This window comes from Trachinotus anak, unplaced genomic scaffold (genome assembly GCF_046630095.1).
Source record: "Trachinotus anak isolate AG129_WGS33_773 ecotype Australia unplaced genomic scaffold, CSIRO_AGI_Tana_v1 ptg000019l, whole genome shotgun sequence".
NCBI lineage: Eukaryota > Metazoa > Chordata > Actinopteri > Carangiformes > Carangidae > Trachinotus > Trachinotus anak.
The window spans coordinates 16,281,017-16,301,758 of record NW_027273870.1 but is presented as its reverse complement, the minus strand read 5'-3'; the positions used below and the strand labels follow the sequence as shown (position 1 = coordinate 16,301,758).

The 20,742-nt window shown below is 41.9% G+C and overlaps 1 protein-coding gene and 1 non-coding gene across 2 annotated transcripts; one reads left to right on the top strand and one right to left on the bottom strand.

Annotated features, from left to right (window-relative positions):
* The first annotated feature begins 600 nt into the window (after positions 1 to 600).
* trnap-agg (transfer RNA proline (anticodon AGG)) lies at positions 601 to 672 on the top strand. The gene has a single exon. It is a non-coding gene; the product is annotated as a tRNA-Pro (tRNA).
* Positions 673 to 1,797: 1,125 nt separating this feature from the next.
* Positions 1,798 to 18,036, bottom strand: klf3 (Kruppel like factor 3 (basic)). Its single transcript, XM_071504323.1, has 6 exons — positions 17,764 to 18,036; positions 9,553 to 9,613; positions 8,515 to 9,061; positions 7,412 to 7,559; positions 4,096 to 4,262; positions 1,798 to 3,988 (listed from the first exon to the last, which is right to left on the bottom strand). Exons 2-6 carry the CDS (start codon positions 9,592 to 9,594, stop codon positions 3,807 to 3,809), a joined length of 1,086 nt encoding a protein of 361 aa, XP_071360424.1. The 5' UTR covers positions 9,595 to 9,613; positions 17,764 to 18,036; the 3' UTR covers positions 1,798 to 3,806.
* Positions 18,037 to 20,742: the final 2,706 nt, after the last annotated feature.

The window sequence follows — 20,742 nt, the reverse complement described above, 5'->3', positions numbered from 1 at the left end:
ATATTTTGCATTCATAACCTGAATCTGCAAAGTTACTAAAGTTCGTGAAGCCTGTGAATTGACGTGTGTAGAAGTATAAAGAAGCAGAACCTGGAAGTACTCAAATAATGTACAAGCACCTCTGAATTATACTTAAATGCAGTTTAACTGTGTAAATAATGAGCAGATACTTTCCCTTCAGTTTCACTCTCATTGCATATCTAAAATGCTTGTTGTACACAAATTCCTTAGATTAGGAGAACAATCATCGGAATTCAAACACGAGATGCTTCATTAATGTTTATGATCAGAATCAAGTTGCAACTCAACGTACAAACTCAACTCAACATATAAACGTTAAAAGCGGTGTGTCCGCGGTCCAGCCTCTTGGAGGATTGAGACGAAAACGTAAGTGAGCAGGAGTGAATCATCTCGCTTCATCTGGAAACTAGTGCTTGAATATGAAATACAGTAAATCAGGCTCTGAGTCGTTGCATGACGGGTCAAAGGGCTCGACGACAGTTCGCGGAGTATATAACTGTCGAAAAACATTTACAAAGTACACAATAGATCGGGAATTATCATATATCTAATATGCTGTATTCATATACCGTGCACATCGGCTCGTTGGTCTAGGGGTATGATTCTCGCTTAGGGTGCGAGAGGTCCCGGGTTCAAATCCCGGACGAGCCCGCTTTTTGCCATTTGCACCCAGTGATGAGGCACCGATGAAACAGGTCAAATGACTGCGGAATGACACATACGTAAAGCCTAGTAATGCTCACACCCAAAATGGGCTCACAGACACACGCACATTGAGGCCAGGACTGCTATCTAACGATAGTTTCTGAATAATAAGGAATCAACTCACGATCAATAATAGTTACGTGACCGTCAGTGAATGTGATGTCTTCAAAGACAACAACTAGTTATCTCATTGCTGTTTTTCCTGCTGTTTGTTGTACTCTAATTACTCAAAGTTGTAACGGTGAAGATTTATTTATCTATTTATCTTGTGTGTGTGTGTGTGTGCGTGTGTGTGTAGGAGAGGTGGAGGAAATATTAAGACAAAAAATAGCAATACCACCCTATAAAAATACTCAATTACAATTAGTCCCACATAAAATTGCAGAGGTATTAGCAGCAAAATGGATTTCAGGTATGCACAGTACTCATTATGCAAAATGGATCTTTTCAGAGTTTTGCATTTATGTATAGCCCATTGTTTGAATTATTATGATGATTACGATGATTATGATGTATTTACATGTAAATTCTTAAATTCTCTGAAAAATAACTAGCAACTATACCTGTAAAATAAATGTGGTGGAATAAAACATACAGTATTTCCTTCTGAAATAAAGTGAAGTAAAAGTATGAAATAGCATATAATGAAAACATTTAGGTAAAACACAAGTACCTCAAAATTTTGCTGAAGTACAGTACTTCACTAAATTACTGTCCATGACTGGTCTGTTGAAATCTATGAAATGTGCTAAACAGTAAGCAAACTTGTAATATTTATATTATATTATTAGCTCTGGTTAGCTCTTAAAATACATGAAGCTACACACCTACAATGCAAATCCCAAACACATTCAGTTCTGTAATGATATAAAACCACCAAAACTTCATATTTGAGATGCTAAAACCTGTGAATGTTTGGCATTTTGCTTGATAAATGATTTAAATGATTAAGAAAAGGTCAAAAGACAGTAGTTGTGAATTCATCATCTGTCAATCAACTCATTTTCCAACAAATTCAATAACTGTTTCAGTACAACCACACACTTACAGAATTAAAGACACAGCACTCTGTTATGCAAATATAGCCAATAAGTTTATTAAGTGGTATGAATATTCTGTTTTAAAATAAATGCAAAATTGCAGATAGACCTGTACAGTTATATATTCACAGTTTAACATGTTCCCTTTGAATAGCCAACATTTAGATTAAAAAGAAATAGAGTTTATTATAGACACAACTTTATAGAAATGTATAATATCCATTATTAATGAAAGTATCAAAATCATGCTTAATAAAAACCTTTAATTGCCCTTTCAGTCTAACAATCAATTATATATATATACATATATATATATATGTATAAATATGTGTGTGTTTATATTTATATATATATATATATATATATATTTCAACTTATATTTGCAGAGATACAAAAACATATACAAGCAAAAACTGCAAAGATTATCCAGAAGCAAATGCAGATCAGATGAGCCGCTACATTCGGAATGCATGTGTGTCTGTTTGTGTACTTGTGACTCAAAAAAGGTCCATACCTTCCTCTGGTATTACATGATTAGAAACTGACCCAAGATCAAACTGTCAAACTGACCAGCAGATCTATGAATAGAGCTTTGGGAATGTTGTAGAATGATTTTATATATTTGTATATAAAGTGCACATTAAAGATGTACAAAGACGCTATACACAAAACTATTTGTTCTCCAGAAAAAAAAACTCATGCTCTCTAAAGTGGTGACGGCATTTAAAAAAGATGATGGTGTTGCAGAAAATGATTTGCTATCTTACAACCTTTGATTGGAATTATATGGGTGTATTGCATATTTAACACTGTGGAATTAAATTGCATCTTCTTTTAAAATATCTTATTCAAGATATCCTTTAAAGTACGCTGGAATAAAACTCATCTGCTCCTGAAAAACAAAAATTAATGAGCAAATTTCCCTGCTTTTCACTTTGTATTTTTCCCATATAAAATCGTAATACAATGAAAAAAGGCTACCACGGTGTCACATCACAAACCAAACAATAGTTCATAGATACATAAACTGTGATATAAAACATTGGTAAGACACATTTCATTGCTTCTACCCCTATACCAACCAAGTGGTGTCTTTTCCTCACTGACACAATAATGCCCCTGTGCAGCAACTTTCACATTTTTCAATTAAAACATAAAAAAAGACTTCACTCTAACAATGAATGAGACCCACAGTCCCAGTTTTTTTCAACCCAAATACCAAAAGCACACAAGACCGAGGCTGAGCTGCTTTTATTAAGTGCATGTATTCTGCTGTGTGTGCTGTTATACATGTGCATGTTCTCTATGTATGCACAAGGGAAAGTGAGCATTAGCTACCTCTAGCTACCTTCATGATGTAAGCTGGTAGAGGCAGATGAGGTGTGTGGTGTTTTTTTGTGGTTGGTCCATGAAGGAGGAGTTAGCATTAGCGTTATGTCACAGGTAGCTGCGCTGATGAAAAAAGCTGAAGTATGTATGACACGATGCACAGTAGATGTGATATGATACATTCTGGAAAGTTTCACATTATATTGGCCTAGCTAGCAAGTGACATATGTGTGTGTGTGTGTGTGTGTGTGTGTCTAAGTCCACAATTCTTACTTGAATGCATGCAGAGAAACAATAGCTGATGTTGCACAAAGAAGCTTGAGCACGCCGTGTGTCTTCAACAGAGCGGGTGACGATGCAGTTTGGTCCTGTGGCCACAAGAGGACGCTGTTCTCAGGCCAGCTGAGATGCTGCTGCCCCAAAGTGTCTGGACCCTCCATAGTTGATCAGAGGTCTGGTACAACACCTACATTTCTATTATAATGTCAAAATGAGCTACTGATAAAACTGATGGATGACACCAGCTCATTATTCAGGCTAATGAGGTGAAAACTTGCACCCTGAGGAACATTTCCCCACTCCCTGTCAGAGTCTCTATGTTTAAGCCCAGCTCTTTAAAAAACAAACAAAAAAAAAAACTCAAGTCAAAGTGGTACAGTCCGATGTTGAAACCATCGCCGAGTTTCTTTCAAGTTGCCCCCAAGCCCTGTCTCACACCAGGAGGTGGCGTTTCTTGTGCAAAGCCAGGTGGTCAGAGCGGGAGAAGCTGCGCTCACAGTCGGGACACTGGAACGGTTTGACCCCTGTGTGCTTGCGGAAGTGTCTCGTAAGCTCATCTGAACGGGCGAACTTCCACGTGCAGCCTTCCCACATACACTTGTAGGGTTTCTCACCTACACAGAGAGAAAAAAGAGGATGATCATTAAAAAGGTTTATAAAAGAGGTTTAGAGATGTGAACACAGGTGGGTAAAAACACAGGTTGTGTGTGAGGCCTCTCACCTGTGTGTGTCCTGCGGTGCGCTTTGAGGTGAGAGCTCTTGGTGTACACTTTGTTGCAGCCGGTGAAGTCGCAGCGGTGAATTCGTCGCTTTTTCAGCGAGTCAGGAGAGTCAGCAGGGAGAGGATGCTTTGTGCCAGAGTGTACTATTACTGATGGGTTGTTACCCCTAAGACAAACAGAAGAAAAACAAGATGTTCGAGTTAACTGCTGGTGACCGCTCCACCTGCCTTTGTCTGGTCTGATCAGGAGAGGGCGCTGGTGTCGTGTAACAACTGACCCTTTCATGATGTTGAAATCTAAATGCAAGTTTGATTTGGCGGCAGCTTCTCTCCAATGCAATAACAACTTCTACCAGTCAGGAAGTTGAAAAACACCTCCCGCCTTTTCCAGTTTGCCACGCCTAAGCTTTGTCCTGTCACCTCTCGCATTTTTGTTGTTGTCATTTAACCATTCAACAATTAATTCGCTGGAATTTCACTGGACGTTGAGCCGAAGGTCAGAAAACAATCTTTTTAGTCACACACCCAACTTCAATGAGCCCAAGCAGATTAGGTTTCTAATACTGCACTGTGTGTGCGTGTTTGAATACTTTGTGTAGTAAACAGGCTTAAGCTATTCTGTACAAAATTATAACATACAGTTCAACAAACAATAACAGAAAATTATTATTAAAAGAAAAGGAGAAAGAAATAGAGGACAAATGCGACATTTTAAAGTGTTTTACAGTCAAAAAAAGAAAACAGGAAAGAGTTGTCTTTCTACACTTAAAGAGTCATCAAAGTGTGTGTTTGTGTGTGTGTGTGTTATTGTGCATGCAAGTGTGTGTAAGTGGCAGTTGAGAGCAGGTGTCAAGTGTTGAAATATGAATCCCTCACAGATCAGTTCTGTGTAAAAGGAATGTGAAGAAAATCCCCTGCAAAAGAACACACATACACACACACACACACACACACACACACACACACACACAAAACACACACACACACACACACACACACAAAACACACACACAAAGGCCAACCCCATCATAATTATACAGACTGAGAAAACTTGACCTATTCACCATATACATACAGCATATTTGCATTGCCCATTTACGAGTGTGTTTTCAGAGGTGATGACAGATAAAGACATGACAACTTTTTTTCTCCAATTATCTCACAGATGGTACAGCAACAATGGCGGCCCGTGATGGCAACCGCCTTCACAACTACCGTAGAAGACAAGCAAGAACTAACAGGCAACCAACTTCCCCGACTCTTTCGTCTACGTCTGACCTGCTTTTCTTTCTTTGAGGGAAAAGCCGATGCTTTGCAGAAAGATGAAGGAGGTGAGGAGGAGGAGGAGGAGGTGGGAAGGAGAGGAGGAACAGGAAGGGAGGAGCGGAGGCAAGGGGAGAGCAACAAGGAATGGGAGATGGCGGACAATGAGCGCTAAAAAACACAGGAAGCTTCTAGCGCAGGAAGGAGGAGAAAGAAAGGAGAGATGGGAAAAGGAATGGAGGAGGTGACAAGAATGAGATGGCTGATATGAACTCTGCTGTGAGACGTGCAAACAAGATTGGAAATAAGAGAATAAAAGGCGTCACAGAGGAATGAAGGAATTTGACACACCCCACCATACAGTACAGGCAGTGTGTCCATATTGTTGTTGTTGTGTTACTGGTCCTGTTTTATCTCTGTTAATTAGAAACTTATCTCTGAGCTTCTTTTAAAGTTAAATTCTGCCTACCCACATTCCCACTGCAGGGAAAAAAAAGAGGAAGCAGAGCGTGGAGAGACTGTCTCATAACTGCCACCTTTGCACATTTTCTCAAAGAGTTTTTCAACACAGTGAAAACATCAGTAAAAATGTGTCGTCTACTGAATAAAGGCCAGTCATCAAATAGGACTGGGGTTCAAACCTAAGAATTTCTGGGCATTTTTGCATTCGTTAGATAGGAGACAGCAGCGAGTTGGCAGGAAATGGTATTTTACATGTACATAGGTTATATTTTTATACATTTGCTTCCCGACTTGCCGAGTTACCAATAACACTACACTTACTCTAAGTGAGTAAGATTTAGAAGTTATTATTGAGCACCTATGTGGATATTAGGGAACAAATTAAATCACTGACCAGTAATCAAATAATTCTTTGCATGAAAATAATTCACAAATCTAATAATTGACAAAATAATTTATGCACTTCCAAAAAGAAATGTGGGTGTTTGGGAGATCACATGCAACAAAGGTCCCTGAATGGACTTGAACTGGTGATGGCGGTGGGATGATACCAGGGACTCTAAGCAGCAAAGCAACGGTTGAAGGGAAGGTTACGGCATGATGTGTATGACGTAGATTCTATCTTGACACTTCCTGCATGTGCAGCCAAAGTGTCTACAAAAGCAAACCAGTCGTTCTCCCATAGTACATAGTTGGACTGCACCGGCACGAAGTCTAGAGACACAATCTACGCCATAAACATCATGCCATAGCCGTCCCTACAAACAGCCCTGCTTAAAGTCCCTATTATCGTTACATTAAGGCCATCAGGACACTGAGTACTGACCAAATCATATCTTAAATCATAGAATTTTATAGCTAAAAATGTTTTTATTTATTCAGAATTCGTCATGCTAAGACAAAGTGATACATTTGAGAAGGCCCTCTAACCCCCTTTAAACTGAAAACAGCCTTCAGCAATCCGGCGGAAACTATTCTCAAGAATTACTGTTGCATGAGAAGTTTAACTTTGCCCAAACAAGTTTTAGACACAAAAATCACATAGCTCCCCAGCATGAATGACAGTAAACAGAGAGAAAGATGAGCTCTATCATGTATTGGATTGTTCAAATGTGTGAGATTCAGATGACTTCATTTAAACTACTTATTTGAAGACACTCATCAAAATTGACAGCTGTGTATTTCTTTTCTTCCCGGTCAAAAACCTGTCCATCTTTTACAGTGCATATCATTTTGTTGTCTGAGTAAATTCTGTTGAGCACTCTTTATTGGTTATTTTTCCTTCATGAATTAGGTTCATTTAATTTTTATAAGCGCTCCACATGTTTCCTCCCAGCCTTGCCCGCCCCACAGTCTGAGAACCATTACACTATGGTAACAATACTAGCACTGTTTTGATATCAGGACCTAAATCCTGGAATCAAAAAATTTCAAATGATGCCCCACCCTTGTCTTGGGACTGCACCTGCAAAAAAAACCCTCTGACCGCCACTTTCATATAAAGTTAAAGGGGAAGCGCTGCAGCAGACAGCGAAACTTGTGACACTTTTTGTGCTTCTTTCAAAATCTGTATGAGTTTGTTGTTACTCACTCGTATTCGTGTGGTGTCCTGATGACGGATGATTTCATCTCATGGCTGCTGTGGTGGTCATGAGTGAGCTCAGGGCAAGGCTCTGTTTTGATTGGCTTGTGCAGGTCGTGGGCGTCGCCTCGCAACTCCAGGGGCTTTGTAGAGTGAACTGGGTAGATGTTAAACAATCAGCAGATGTGAGCTGGTCTGTATGGTCAGGAGTTATTCACATTAACATTCTGTTAATATCTTATATATAAAATTAGGATCAAATCTTCCAGACCACCCATCAGAATTTTAAGGTTCTTCCTTAACTAATTTTTTATTTACTATTATACTATTATCTATTACTTCTCTCCCAGATGTTAAGTATGTTTTTATAAGCCATGCTAGAGGTGTGGCTATAAGGATGGCAATGATGGTTAGTCCACCACTTTGGTCCAGAGTGAAATATTTCAGAACTACAGGATGGATTGCAATGGAAACCAGTACGGACATTTAATTTGCCCAAAGCCTTGGTTTATAATGTTAGCACTCAGCATTTAGCTCAAAGTACATTCCCACAGAGCTGCTAGCATGGCTGTAGACTCCTAGTCCTTTTCATTTTATTTATTTTACAAGAATAAATAACTTCAACTGTATCTGTCTCTATTACAGATTGAAGAGTAGAGGATGGTGACCTCTGCAAAGCTCAGTGACCTCCAGCTGACCACAGAAAACAGAAGCAAAAAAACATGGCTTCCCTAAGAAACGAGAATCTGCTGAAAATGCTATTCTGAGAACAGAGGAAATGAAAAGCACTTTTTCAGTTTCAGAAAAAGATATATGAAGAATAACATTTGATATACTGTATAATGGATACATTTTAATTGGATCCAGCACTTTCCAGACATTGGTGTCTTATAGATATAATCCTCGATTTACTTCCTGTTTTTTTATAGTTGTTTTTGTTCCACTTCATTCCGCTTTTAAGTTTCACTTAGTTTCATTACCTTTTTTGTAACTTAATAATTGTTTAGCAACATACACAGTGTGCCATGTTATTAGAGCTCAAATCAAAAGAATCTAAATTGAATTAATAGAAGAAGAAAGTGACCTGAGTAAAACAATAAATGAGGTCTCACCTGTCTTGTGCTCCCTGCTTCGAATATGGTCATTGTCACAGGCAACAGGTGGGCTCACCATTATCGGCTGGTGCAGGTGGAGAGGCGAGGGATAGAGGACAGAGAGAGGGACCATGACTGGAGACACCATAACCCCTGACCCCTGGATGACACCTGAGCCCGAGCTGATGAGAGGAGTCACCATAGTGGGGTACGGAAGCGAAGGAGTGGGCGGCGGGACAGCATGGGAGGGTGAAGAGCGCAGCTGGGAGTGTGGAGGGGAGCAGCGGGGGGAGGCGCGGCTCGCCATGCTGTAAGGCGAAGGCGGGGAGCTGCGCGAGGAGGCTGGGGAGGAGGCGGAGGAGCAGGGAGGGGAGGAGGAAGAGGAGCTGGAGGAGGAGGAGCGCTTGCTCAGTGACAGGTCCACTGGCTCGAGCTGGGTGTGCGTGGGGTTGCTGGGGGGGTGGGACTGGGCGAAGGTGTGCATGTGCGTGTGGTAGAGGGGGGCGGGATGGGGGAAGATCACTCTGTATGGCTCCGGGGTTTTCACTAACGAAGAGTAGAATGACTGTGAGCGAGAGAGAAAGAGAGGATACAGGAGAAGGAAGCAGCAAAGGAGGACAAAAGAGCAGGGAGTTAAAAATTTCCGCTCTGCATTCAATAACAGGGAAAACATGTTTCTGCCACACAAACACCTACAGCCAGCCAAAAAATTTTAAACCCATTTCTGTATGGGAGCAGATAACTGTAATGTCTCACAGTACAGTGCACTTGTGTGTGTGTTCATTAGCCTTCTGCCTGGCAGTGTGTACCCATTGTATGCAAATATGCACTGTACAGCAGCCTGTTTGTCCAGGAAGAGCTGGAATGTGGGAACCACTCTGTCTAGACACGTAGCAGGAGTGTGTGTAGGTGTATGAAGAGGTGCGTGTATGTGTGTGTATAGGTCAGAGATACTGTACGGCATCAAAAACATGCTCAGGCATGATGAGGGTGCTCAAAACACACACACACAAAAGCACCAAAACCTACATTTACACAAACACACACGTGCCTTACCGTCTCCATGTCTGTCTTCAGAGGGTAATCATACATCAGCATGGCTGCACAGGCCAGGCTCCTACAAAATAAAACACAAACACACAGAGACATTAATACACACAGTTAAAACATACAACACACATACAGGCTAAACTCACAATTTAATCTTTTCTTTTACTTTCTTCTTCAGTATGGTTCAACATGGAGACCAGTAATGGTCCGTAACCAGTCGTGGAGGAAATACTCATTAGTGAAGACAGCAGTACGACAATGAAAGAATACTCTACTGTAAGGGTCACAAGCTAAATCCAGGGCGTCGTGAGATGATTAATGATGTCAGAGCAAAGAAAACACTTAATTTTGCTTCATCAATTTGGATTCAGTTTTAAGACTTTTCCCTAGCTTTTTCCTTTTTTTGTGAAAAAAAAGTAGTTCAAATGAAGTCATCTGACGGGGGCTGAAGGGGCCTCAACTAGACACTGCTCTTTTTGTGAGGGTTCATTGGCCAAAAAGGTTGCGGACCATTGGTTTAATCTTTAATAAAGTGTTGTATTTGAGGTGTGTTTGTGTGCGTGTCTGTGTGTTAGAGCACACTCGACCTCACCTCCACTAAATCATGTCAGACAATAGCCATTACATTTTCTTTCTGTCAGATTTTACACATCTTCTTCTCCTGTGTACTTTCACAATCTCCACCAGAGGCTCTTCTCACTCTCCGTCATGCTAACAAACAAATCTTGTCAGTGTGACATTTTGTCAAACACCACTTAACGACGAGTGTGTTGTCTGAAAATTCCTGACACTTTCAAACAACGCTAGAGACAAATTTACGACGGGTCGTTTTACGAGAACACAGACGGTTCCAGGTGTGATGAGGCTAGAAACTGCCCAGTGTCAAAGACTAGACAGTGAAACCTCACAGACACACAGACACACGCGCACACACACACACACATACACACACACACACACACACACACCTACTGAGGGCTGTCAAGTGTTTGGATCAAAAGTGTGTGAGGTTTCAAAGGTTCCAGTTCCAGTTACCTTAGCTTTGACTAACCAGGTGCAGCTGAGATGACTCTGTGTTTGTGCCTAAATGAGTGTGTTTGTGTTTGTGTGTGCGCACGCGTGTGTGTGTGTGTGTGTGTATGTGTGAGATCACTGGAGCATTACAGCAACATGAACTGTCAAAGAATGTACCCTTAGGGAGTCTGTGTGTGTGTGTGTGTGTGTGTAACCGCCTGTGTTCTTGCCCATTTGTTAATAATTAAAGGCTAACTTTTCTCCAGACTGTGGACTTTAATCAGGTCACACACACACACACACACACACACGCACGCACACACACACCCGCACACACACGCGCAGACACACACACACACACACACACACACTCTGACACACACAGAGTCCAGCTGGGGAGCAGACCAATAGGAGAGCAGGATGCTTGCTTGCTGGTTCAGGAAGGGTGTGAACGTGACGACTAAAGCCTCACCCTTCGCCTGGCTCCAAAGAAACAAAGAGGCTGTAGGCAGGTGGGGAGTGTATGTGTGTGTATGTGTGAGTGTGCGCGCGCACGGGTGTGTACATGTGTCTTTGAGGGTGTGTTTTTTAATCTGGGTTTGTATTGTGTTGTAGTTCAACTGGAGGTCAAGCAGTTGTTCTATTGTGGTTGTGATCCACACACTGAGGTGACAATAAGAGCAGGCATGAAGCAGATCACGAAACAGGAAAAGGACAGAAGAAGAAACTTCTCAGCTTGTAAGTGAACAGTGTACAGTAAGTACAGTATACAGGTTTTTTCCCTACAGTAGCAAAAAATTCAGAAAAATCTGTGGCCATGGTGGAAAGCCCCAATCCTTGTCTCCATCCTCTGTTTGTATTTAAAAATGTCCCCTCAGCCTCTGAAGCAGAAAAGCAGGGAGGGAGGTACTATAAAAAAAAGGAGTAGAAAATATGCAAGACACATCTCTGACTCACAACTATTCATGTTCACAGACACAAAGTGTCATTGATACAATACACTAGAAAACAGGCCCACACAACAGAATTCAGTGTTGCGACATGATTCTTTTGATGAATCACAAATATGTCAGAAAATAATAAAAAAATGTGATGTCTTCAGACACTTCCCAAAAAAGTCCCCCTATTAAGCATTTATAAGCAATAAATTAAAATGTAATAAATGTCAAATAACACATTATAATGTAGCTCTAAGTAGATTCAGTGTTTATTAATGTATTTGTTAACATCTATAACTCTTATAACTCCTGTGAACACCCATAAGTGGAGGATGGTGAATGAACAGACATTGAATGACATGAATAACCATTGATTGAATGTGTACGTATAAATGCTACATGCCAACGAGAAGACTCAATGTGAAGTGTTTACAGATATTAAGTTTACATTGATATAAAAACAGAGAAAATCGGCAAATCTTCATATTCAATTATGAATCAATTATCGGAATTGATGGTGATAAATTGTCTGTCAGCTGACTAATAGTGTAATGGACAAATCATTTGGACAACACCATCGGCTCAAGCCACCTTTCAGCAAAAAAAAAAAAAAGTCATTTTGACCCTGCTTGTATGAATTTCCTTAGATAGTGCAGATTGCCACAGGGAAAATGACCAAACACTTCCCCTTCTGGAAAATCTGTAGCTTGATAAACGAAAACACTGTGACTTTGCAAGTTTATGAGTGACCTATAGGCCAGTTTCTTAGGGTGCTGCCCATCTACGACAACAGCTACAAAAACTCCCCTCACACACAAACACACACTTATTTACCTAGACACGAGTGACTCAGTGCTTCCTCTTACCTCTGAAAAACAATAAATGCAAATTATCTTGTCACTGCAGGGCTGGGCTCTGCTGGAGGGAGATTTAGAGTAACTTGTGTCTACCTGTGCATACATGAGTCATGTGTGTAGTGTTATGCGTACATGCATGAAGAAAATGACATAATTAGCTTTTTAGACCTCCCGTCATCTAAGTTCATCTCACAAAAACTGTAACAAAGCCCTACAGCACTCGCAGGGTACACTGAATTCCTAGACAGATATGCAGAAAAGGGAACATGCCATCCCCCCTCAAAGTTCACCTGTCATACATATCTCCCATCACTGGCCTGCTACCTACAGTTTAACAGGCTAAATGGGCTTGTCGTTGGTTTGGAGGACACACAGGGAAATTTGAGCAATGGTGAGAGAGATCTGGGTCACATAGCAGCAGCAGCAGCAGCAGCAGCAGCAGCAGCAGCAGCAAATAATTAATGTTGTTTGTTTTAATCAGAGTGGAGGTGTTTGCCAGGTGGTTGGGCCACACAGGGAAATGAACAGAGGAGAGCTATCAGCCAACATGTGACAACAGGATGGGTGAGCGGGGGAGACTATCCATGTGAAAAAATTCGAACTTTCCCTCGGGGTGGATCATAAAAGAATAAATACAATGAGCTGCAGAAAATTTAGACAATTGCAGGAAATAAGATTTATTTCAGCCGCACAGCATCATCTTCAGGACAACTCCAAAAAAACCATAAGGTCTTAGGAGATAAAGACAATCTGCAGCTGGAGCTTGTACGTTTGTGTCTGAATCTGCATTGCATTCAGAGCTGCAGTATTCATCGATTAGTTGCTCAGCAGAAAATTCATCTGATAATTGATTAATCATCATTTTACAACCAGAACCATGAAACACGCCCTAATTTAAGCTTCTCAAATCTGACAATTGTCTGCTTTTTTGTGTCTTATGTGATAATAAATTGATGGTAAATTGGGGAACTGATCTTTTGAAATGTTAGTTGCAGCCCTGGTTGCGCTGCTCCTCTGACTCAGTGAGTATTGTATTGGGTCAAACTGACCTCGTGGAGGACAACAACCACTTTCTGTGAGACAGAGATCAGACAGCTGTTGCACCTCTGCTTCATCAGAGCACTTAAAGGTTTACAGCTGAAAACCCTAAGAGCACAGTGCAGGCTGTGCAGTGAAGGAACCAGTGTGCACTGCACCTATTTGGTAAATAAGTCGCCCTACCTGGGTTGCTGAGGAGTATTTTCTCCCTGTGCACTACATGTGGGTGTGTGTTTGTGCATGTCGAGTGTGGTCTGCAAATATTGTCCTTCTAGGTCAGTAGAGCTACTGTGTACTCAACCCCAACCCACTCAGCAAACACTTCCTAGACTCTTCTCTCTCTCTCTCTCTCTCCACTTTGGACGCCAAATCTTCCTCTACACCTCTTCTTCACTCGCTCCTCAACAATCATTCAGGTCTCTACTACTGTATTTATCTGAACCACACACACCACACCGCACTCTTTTTCTCTCCTTCTCTATGAATGATATAAAACAACATGACTGAAGGGGAAAATATTGTGGCTTGGAGCCCCTGGCTACCGACTCAACCACACACTCACACACACACACGCACACACACACAGACTTACTTATACACACTCACAGCCGCACACCAAGTTTCTGCTAGCTCAACAGAATACACACACTAAATCACTAAAGGACTAAATTATTACAGACACGCACACATGCTTAAACATACACAGACACAAACGGGAATGCGCGCGCACACACACACACACACACACACACACACAGACACACACACTCTAATGGCAACAGGCTGGAGAAGATGAGATCACCAGAGAGACCAGAAACCTCCAGACAACAGCTTTGTCCAAGAACACGCCACAATAGACACACATGCAGACACACACACACTTAACACTTGCAGCCTTGAGATCCCTGCTCTCGACTCTTTCTTTTACTTTTTCTTTCTCACTCACCTCTTTTACCTCCTCAGTGCCACCTTATGTTGGTCCTCTGCTGTCTTACACCATGACTGTCATGTTGATAAATCCCCTGACTCAAACAGCACTCACGCCCTGACACACTTCACCACTTACAGAGCAGAATGTCATGTACATATTGCAGCTTGACTCACACTCTGTTACCTATTTGCACCCCTCAGGGAATGAGGTGGACAGTCTTAATTAAAATTAATCCTAACTTAATTTAAGATCCTATTACATGACTCATGATGGTGACAAGCTAATATTCCAGCGTTTAACTTTTCCTTTTTCTGAGCTCACTTCCAGTGTAGGTTCTAATTGCTTCACACTCCTTCTGTTGCCCTCGACCCATCCGAATTTACTCCTTCTATCAAGCTCTCACCCCCAAGTGTACCTCCCTACTCCCTCATTTCAACCCCTTACCTCACTTCCTACTCCAGACCCCCCTAATAACTCCTCACATGCTCTGACTTTGACTTCGCTCTCACTTTAAGACCCCTGCTGAAGCCCCCTATCCTCTCATTTTGACTTCCTATTCCCTCATCTGAGCTGCCTAGCCCACTCCTCTCGTGCTTTTACAACCCCCCAACACACACAAGCACACATACATATACAGGCACGTAGTCCCTCTCCAGCAGACTGTGGGGCTGCGGGCCTGTAGACCTCGGGGGGAAGCCAGAGGGGGCCATCAGAAGGGGGAGAGGAAACAGGATCCATCATCACACACACATTCACACACATGGATACACAAATTTTAAGACACACTGGAGTTGACATAAGGCTCAAACATTGACAAAGACACACACACACACACACACACACACACACACACACACACACACACACACACGTACATGCACCTCAAGCCGAACTTGTCAAAGAGAGCAGAGTTTTGAGGGTTTCCAGACAACTGAGGATGGAGGGAAGGAGAGAGAAGCAGCCAGGGAGAAAGAGAGAGAGAAGCGGAAGCCCTCAGAGTTTAGTCTGACTGTTATTATTTCCACACTGCGTGATGGGTCGGGGGGTGTAAAGAAGAGAAGGAGGAGGAGGAGGAGGAGTGAAGCCAAATGGGGGGTGCTGCTGCAGGGGGCCTGCGGTTTCCTGTCTGACCCCCCCCCCCCCCCACCCCCCCCACCCCCCACCCCCCACCACCACCACCACTAGCTCCCTCCAACACCCTGCACCTCCCTACCCGAAGAATGAGAGGACAGAAGGGGGAATAGAAGGAGAGAAAGGGCAAAGAAAACAGCCGCTCTGACCAAACTATGTCAAAATGGAAGTGGAAAGAACAAGGCAGAGACAGAAGCGGGGAAGAAAACGAAGTGGGTTTCAACCAAAATATGACAAAACTTCAATGGACCTCAAACATGGGGAGGAGGGTGGGGGGGGGGGGGGGGGGGGGGGGCAGAGCCACACAGTCACAGTGGCTCAATCCAGTGGTTTAAGAGCGGTAACAGACACACTGCACAAGGGTGCGTGTATGTGCTTTTACATGACTGTGTGAGAGCGTGCGTGTGCTGGCACGCATGTGAAGTTGTGTAACGGGTTTCAGCTTTTTAAATTTATGGCCGTCGGTGGACCACAGTGTCCTTATTTCCTTAACTTCTAATGGAGAATCACCGATGCCCCAGCATCCAGGAGTTTAATGTTTAGCCCTAATGTTGTCCAGGACATGCCCTTTGAGCAGTGTGTGAGTGAGTGTGTGTGTGTGTGTGCGTGTGTGTGTGTATGCACTCTTGCGCATTTTGTTCCACCAGATAACATCAGCATGTTGATTCAGGAAAAGAGGTGTAGGGGTGGGTGGGTTATTTGGGGCGTGTGTGTGTGTGTGTCCTGCCCTAATGAGAGATGAATAAATAAGAAATAAATCTATGGAAAAAAAAAGAGGTCAGCACATCTTTTTCTTCTTTTTTGAACTTTTATAGAGTGAGAGAAGGAAGAGTATAAAGTAAGACAGAGAGGCAGAGAGAGGGTAAGAGAGAGAGATCGCCCTCATTCCACCCATCCACCCCCCACATCCACATCCCTCTCTCCTCCCTTCTTTCTCCCTCTTTCTCTCTCACTCCAGGCTCTAAACAGGATAAGGGCTTCATATGCCAAGTGGAATGTGTGACGCAAGCCTCAGCCTTGAAACAAAGCACAGGAAACAGGGAGAGACAGAGACAGAGAAACACACACACACACACACACACACACACACACACACACAGAAAGAAATGTGTATTGTGTAAAGGATGTAGTGAAATGAGAGGACAGACAGAGAAGCTCAGGTGTGACTGAGGGTTTGAATCTTTCCATCTTTCTCTTTTCTCTCTCTCTCTCTCTCTCTCTCACACACACACACACACCTGTCAAATACACCCGTCTCAGTGTATCACACTGCACTCAGCTCTGACACCAACCGTCACTCTCACACCACTGCTCAGTTCTGCATCAGCATCAGATTCAGTCTTTACTGAGGCCTCGATCAAAACCTGAAGTACAAGCTGAAACAATTCGTCAATCGATCAATGAGTCCACTGACAGAAAACCTGCGACAATTTCGATGAATCCTTTCAGCTGTTTATTCTAGCAAAAATGACAAATACCCTACAGCCTGGTTCCAGCTTCTACAGTACAATGTATATAATTAGAAGATTCCATCATGTATATTTACATCATTTTAAACTGAATATCTTTACATTTTTGACCAAATAATACATGGAATGAGACACCTTGGGCTCTCACACCTTGTAATGGGCATTTTGAACTTCTGTCTGACATTTCATAAACTAAACATTACCTAAACTCTCATATATTATAATAGCCTTTTCATATATTATAATAAATATTTACATCTAAAGCAAACTGAGATCACATATCAAAAGTTAAATGTCAAAAACAGAAGCTACAGCTACAGAGGCTGATCATTCCAGCAGAGTCTCTCTTTCTCCCACGTAAACCCGCATTTGACCACTTTTTAATTCTAACTAATTAACAATAATGTTATGGCCTATATAAAGTTAAAACATGGAATTGTCTAATTGCTCGGTTATCAACCAGTGCGAAGATCATTAGGTCATCAGGTCAATTAATTTGAAAAGGCCGCAGATTTTCTCCAATTTTACCACAAGAAATAAACGACAATGTCGTTAACACACAAAAATACGAGCACTGTCCTGAAAACAACTCCGAGATTATCTCATTTAACCAGACCACCTCTCCGTCCCATAATAAAGTTTGCTTCAATACAACAGGTCAACTAACAAAAACACGTCAAACTTTTAAAAGACCAGGCAACACTTCCAGGCGTCCACCACACTACATCCGAGAGGAAATAAGAAGAGTGTGCCGGCGGGGTCACCGAATGAGCCCGCCCGGACAACACTGTCACGTCCCCCGCAGGAGCATTAGAGCCAGATCTCGGTGTCGGACTTACTTCTAGATGGAGGATACAGTCTGTTCCTGGAGGAGAGACGGTCTGTGAGGAAACTCAATCAGGCGGCCCCGCTGAAAAAGTGACGCAGGCGACGATCAGCCCTCCGCCGTGCCACTGACATCAGGCTCCGAGAAAACAAGACGCTCCGGTGATCGATGGCTCCACCAAACTTCCCTGAGTTACGAAACTCTCTCTCTCTCCCTCTCTCTCTCCCTCTCTCTCTCTCTCTCTCTCTCTCCGTGTGTGTGTGTGTGTGTGTGTGTGTGTCTCTCCGTTTCTGTCGTTTAGAAACTGCTTCTGTCACATGATCCACTGTCTGTTCTCCATGGGGTCGGGCCGCTGGGCGGGACCGGGGCGGGGTGGTCCAGTGTGTGTGTGTGTGTGTGTGTGTGTGTGTGTGTGTGTGTGTGTGTGTGTGTGTGCATGTTTTGCAATTTTCATTTCAAGTTTGGAGGGGACAACAACAGCAGCAGTGCGCTACTAATGGACCTGTTTGGTCCAGGCTATTGTGTTTTTTACAGATAGTCTACCTTTTTCTGATAAGGCACAGTTTATGAAGAGTTTATAAGCTGTTATTACTGGCTTTATTGCGGGTTTATACATAATCCACCAATGCTTTTTAGATCAGTTATTGGCTATAAGTAATTAAGAATTTTGGGTTGCTATGGTATTTGCATCCGTGCTGCTGTTGTGTGTGTGTGTGTGTGTGTGTGTGTAATTAGTTACTTTATTACTGGTTAGTTGCCAGGTTGTGGGAAATCCTCCTCCAGCATGGCACTTGTTTTTTTAGGTAGCTCTTTAATACATCAGTGAGACCCCTCTAACATTAACATATAGACAATGTTAATAATTATGGGGTTCTCACTTTGTAATAAGCCATCAGCAAAATTAAGTCAGCCTCATAGAAATGTAAATAAATCAATAATAAAGTGTTGTACGATAATATCAAGTCTGCAGCTGTAAACTTGATCAGATGTTCATAAAGGTCGGCCTGTTTTGGTCCAGATGTACTGCAGCTGACAGTTGGCTAACCCTAACCCAACCGGGCAACACAAAAGCAGTTCTTATCAATGGCTTTTAACTGATCTGTAAATCATTAATAAATTATTTATTAATTTATTAACCACTAATAAAGCAACTGATTACACACACACACACACACACACACACACACAACAGCAGGAGAGATGTAACTACCACAGGACAGAGACAGGTTTTCATGTCCTCATCTGATGGATCAATTTTTTGGTCTCACTCCTATGGTACATAAGAAGTACATAAGTATTATAAGCAAATTACAGTAAAAGTACTCATTAGGCAGGCAATACTGATGTATCTCTGAGCGTGGAAGGTGGAAACAACATTTCAATTTTAGGTGGGAGGTGGAGCTAATTTGCATTAATTAGCTGGATAGTTTGATATACTGTAGCCTATAGGATGGCATCATATTTTGTAAGCTCATCATACACTCAGTGGCCACTGTCTTAGGGACACCCATACAATGTATGACAGTCCAATACAACAGCCCTGCGATAAAATCTGTCTTTGCCAGGCTGGTAATGTTGGTTTTTGGTGTCACTGTCAGGAATCTGTAAATTAAATTATATGTTTATTGCTGAGGTCGTCATTAAAGGTGGTGTTTCACTGGACTTTTTTAAAAATTATTTTTCTGGCTTTTTTAGGCCTTTATTTATAGGTACAGTGAGAGAGACAGGAAAGTTGGGGAGAGAAAGAGAGGAGGGATGACACACAGCAAATGGCTGCGGGTCTGATTCGAATCCCGGGCCACTGTTATTAGGACCAAGCCTTAATGGTACGTACTCTACCAGGTGAGCCACCGAGGCGCCCCTGGACTCAACATTTTTTTCTTCCCAAATTACATTCATGACAGGGGCAGAATATTAGCAGCAACACTGAATGTTATGCAGTCCTGTTCATGATTACTTCAATACTAAAACACATTATCAAGCTAACATCTCTTTGACAACAAAAAATGAACATTGTAGTCATCATAAATATTGATTTTATGGCAGACGTTCACAATGGATTACAACAGACTGCACATGTTCCAACTTACTTAACTAGTAACTATATATTTAGTGGAGTAAAAACAACATTTAGCTTTTGGTATGCAGTAGAGTAGAAGTAGGAGGTGCTACTGCTTAAGTAAATGCACTGATTTACACAGTAATGGCAGTCGTATATAATTTTTAAAAAAGCCATGTTATTAAAAATAACTTATTTATAGCAAGTGGTGTCCACAAATGACATTGAGATCTAATGACATACATTATGGATAAGAGTTTGACTGAAAGCACTATATCTACAATTTGTGTGCTTCCTATGTTAATTACTCAAATTGGAAAACTTAGACCTGGTTAGACTGAATCAGGTGAAACAAACAAATTAGTAACCGAAATGTAGTTGTTGTGTGCAATAAAAAGCTTGACAAACAATATGGGACTGATTGTACCCCCCCCCCCCCCCCCCTCTCTCTCTCTCTCTCTCTATGTCTCTCTTTCTCCCTCTGTGCATGTGAGTGTGTGTAAGGATAAGAAGATCACCAGGGTGTGACAAGGGACAAACTCCCACAAGGAAATGCATTACTGTTAAAAGGGAAGGAAGACATAATTATAGGGCAAGGGGTGAAACAGTTTGTATAGTTTAATGTACAGCATTTTTCACTCATATCCACAGAATATACTTGTTTCTGATTGGCCGGTAGGTGTGCATTGAAAGCATATTTCAGCACACCTCAAACACAGTTCCTGTTGACAGCTTAACTACTGACCTAAATGTTTTTTTTAAACTACAGTCAACCACAGCGACAGCACTTATGTGTCACACTACATTTCCAGTTATAGATCCACTTTGACTCCATGTAAAGTAGAAGCGTTTATACTACTGCTGAACCCACTGAGAATCAACGTCTAACTCTACAGCTTATCCACATTGTAGCTCATTGTTTTGTGTGCGTAT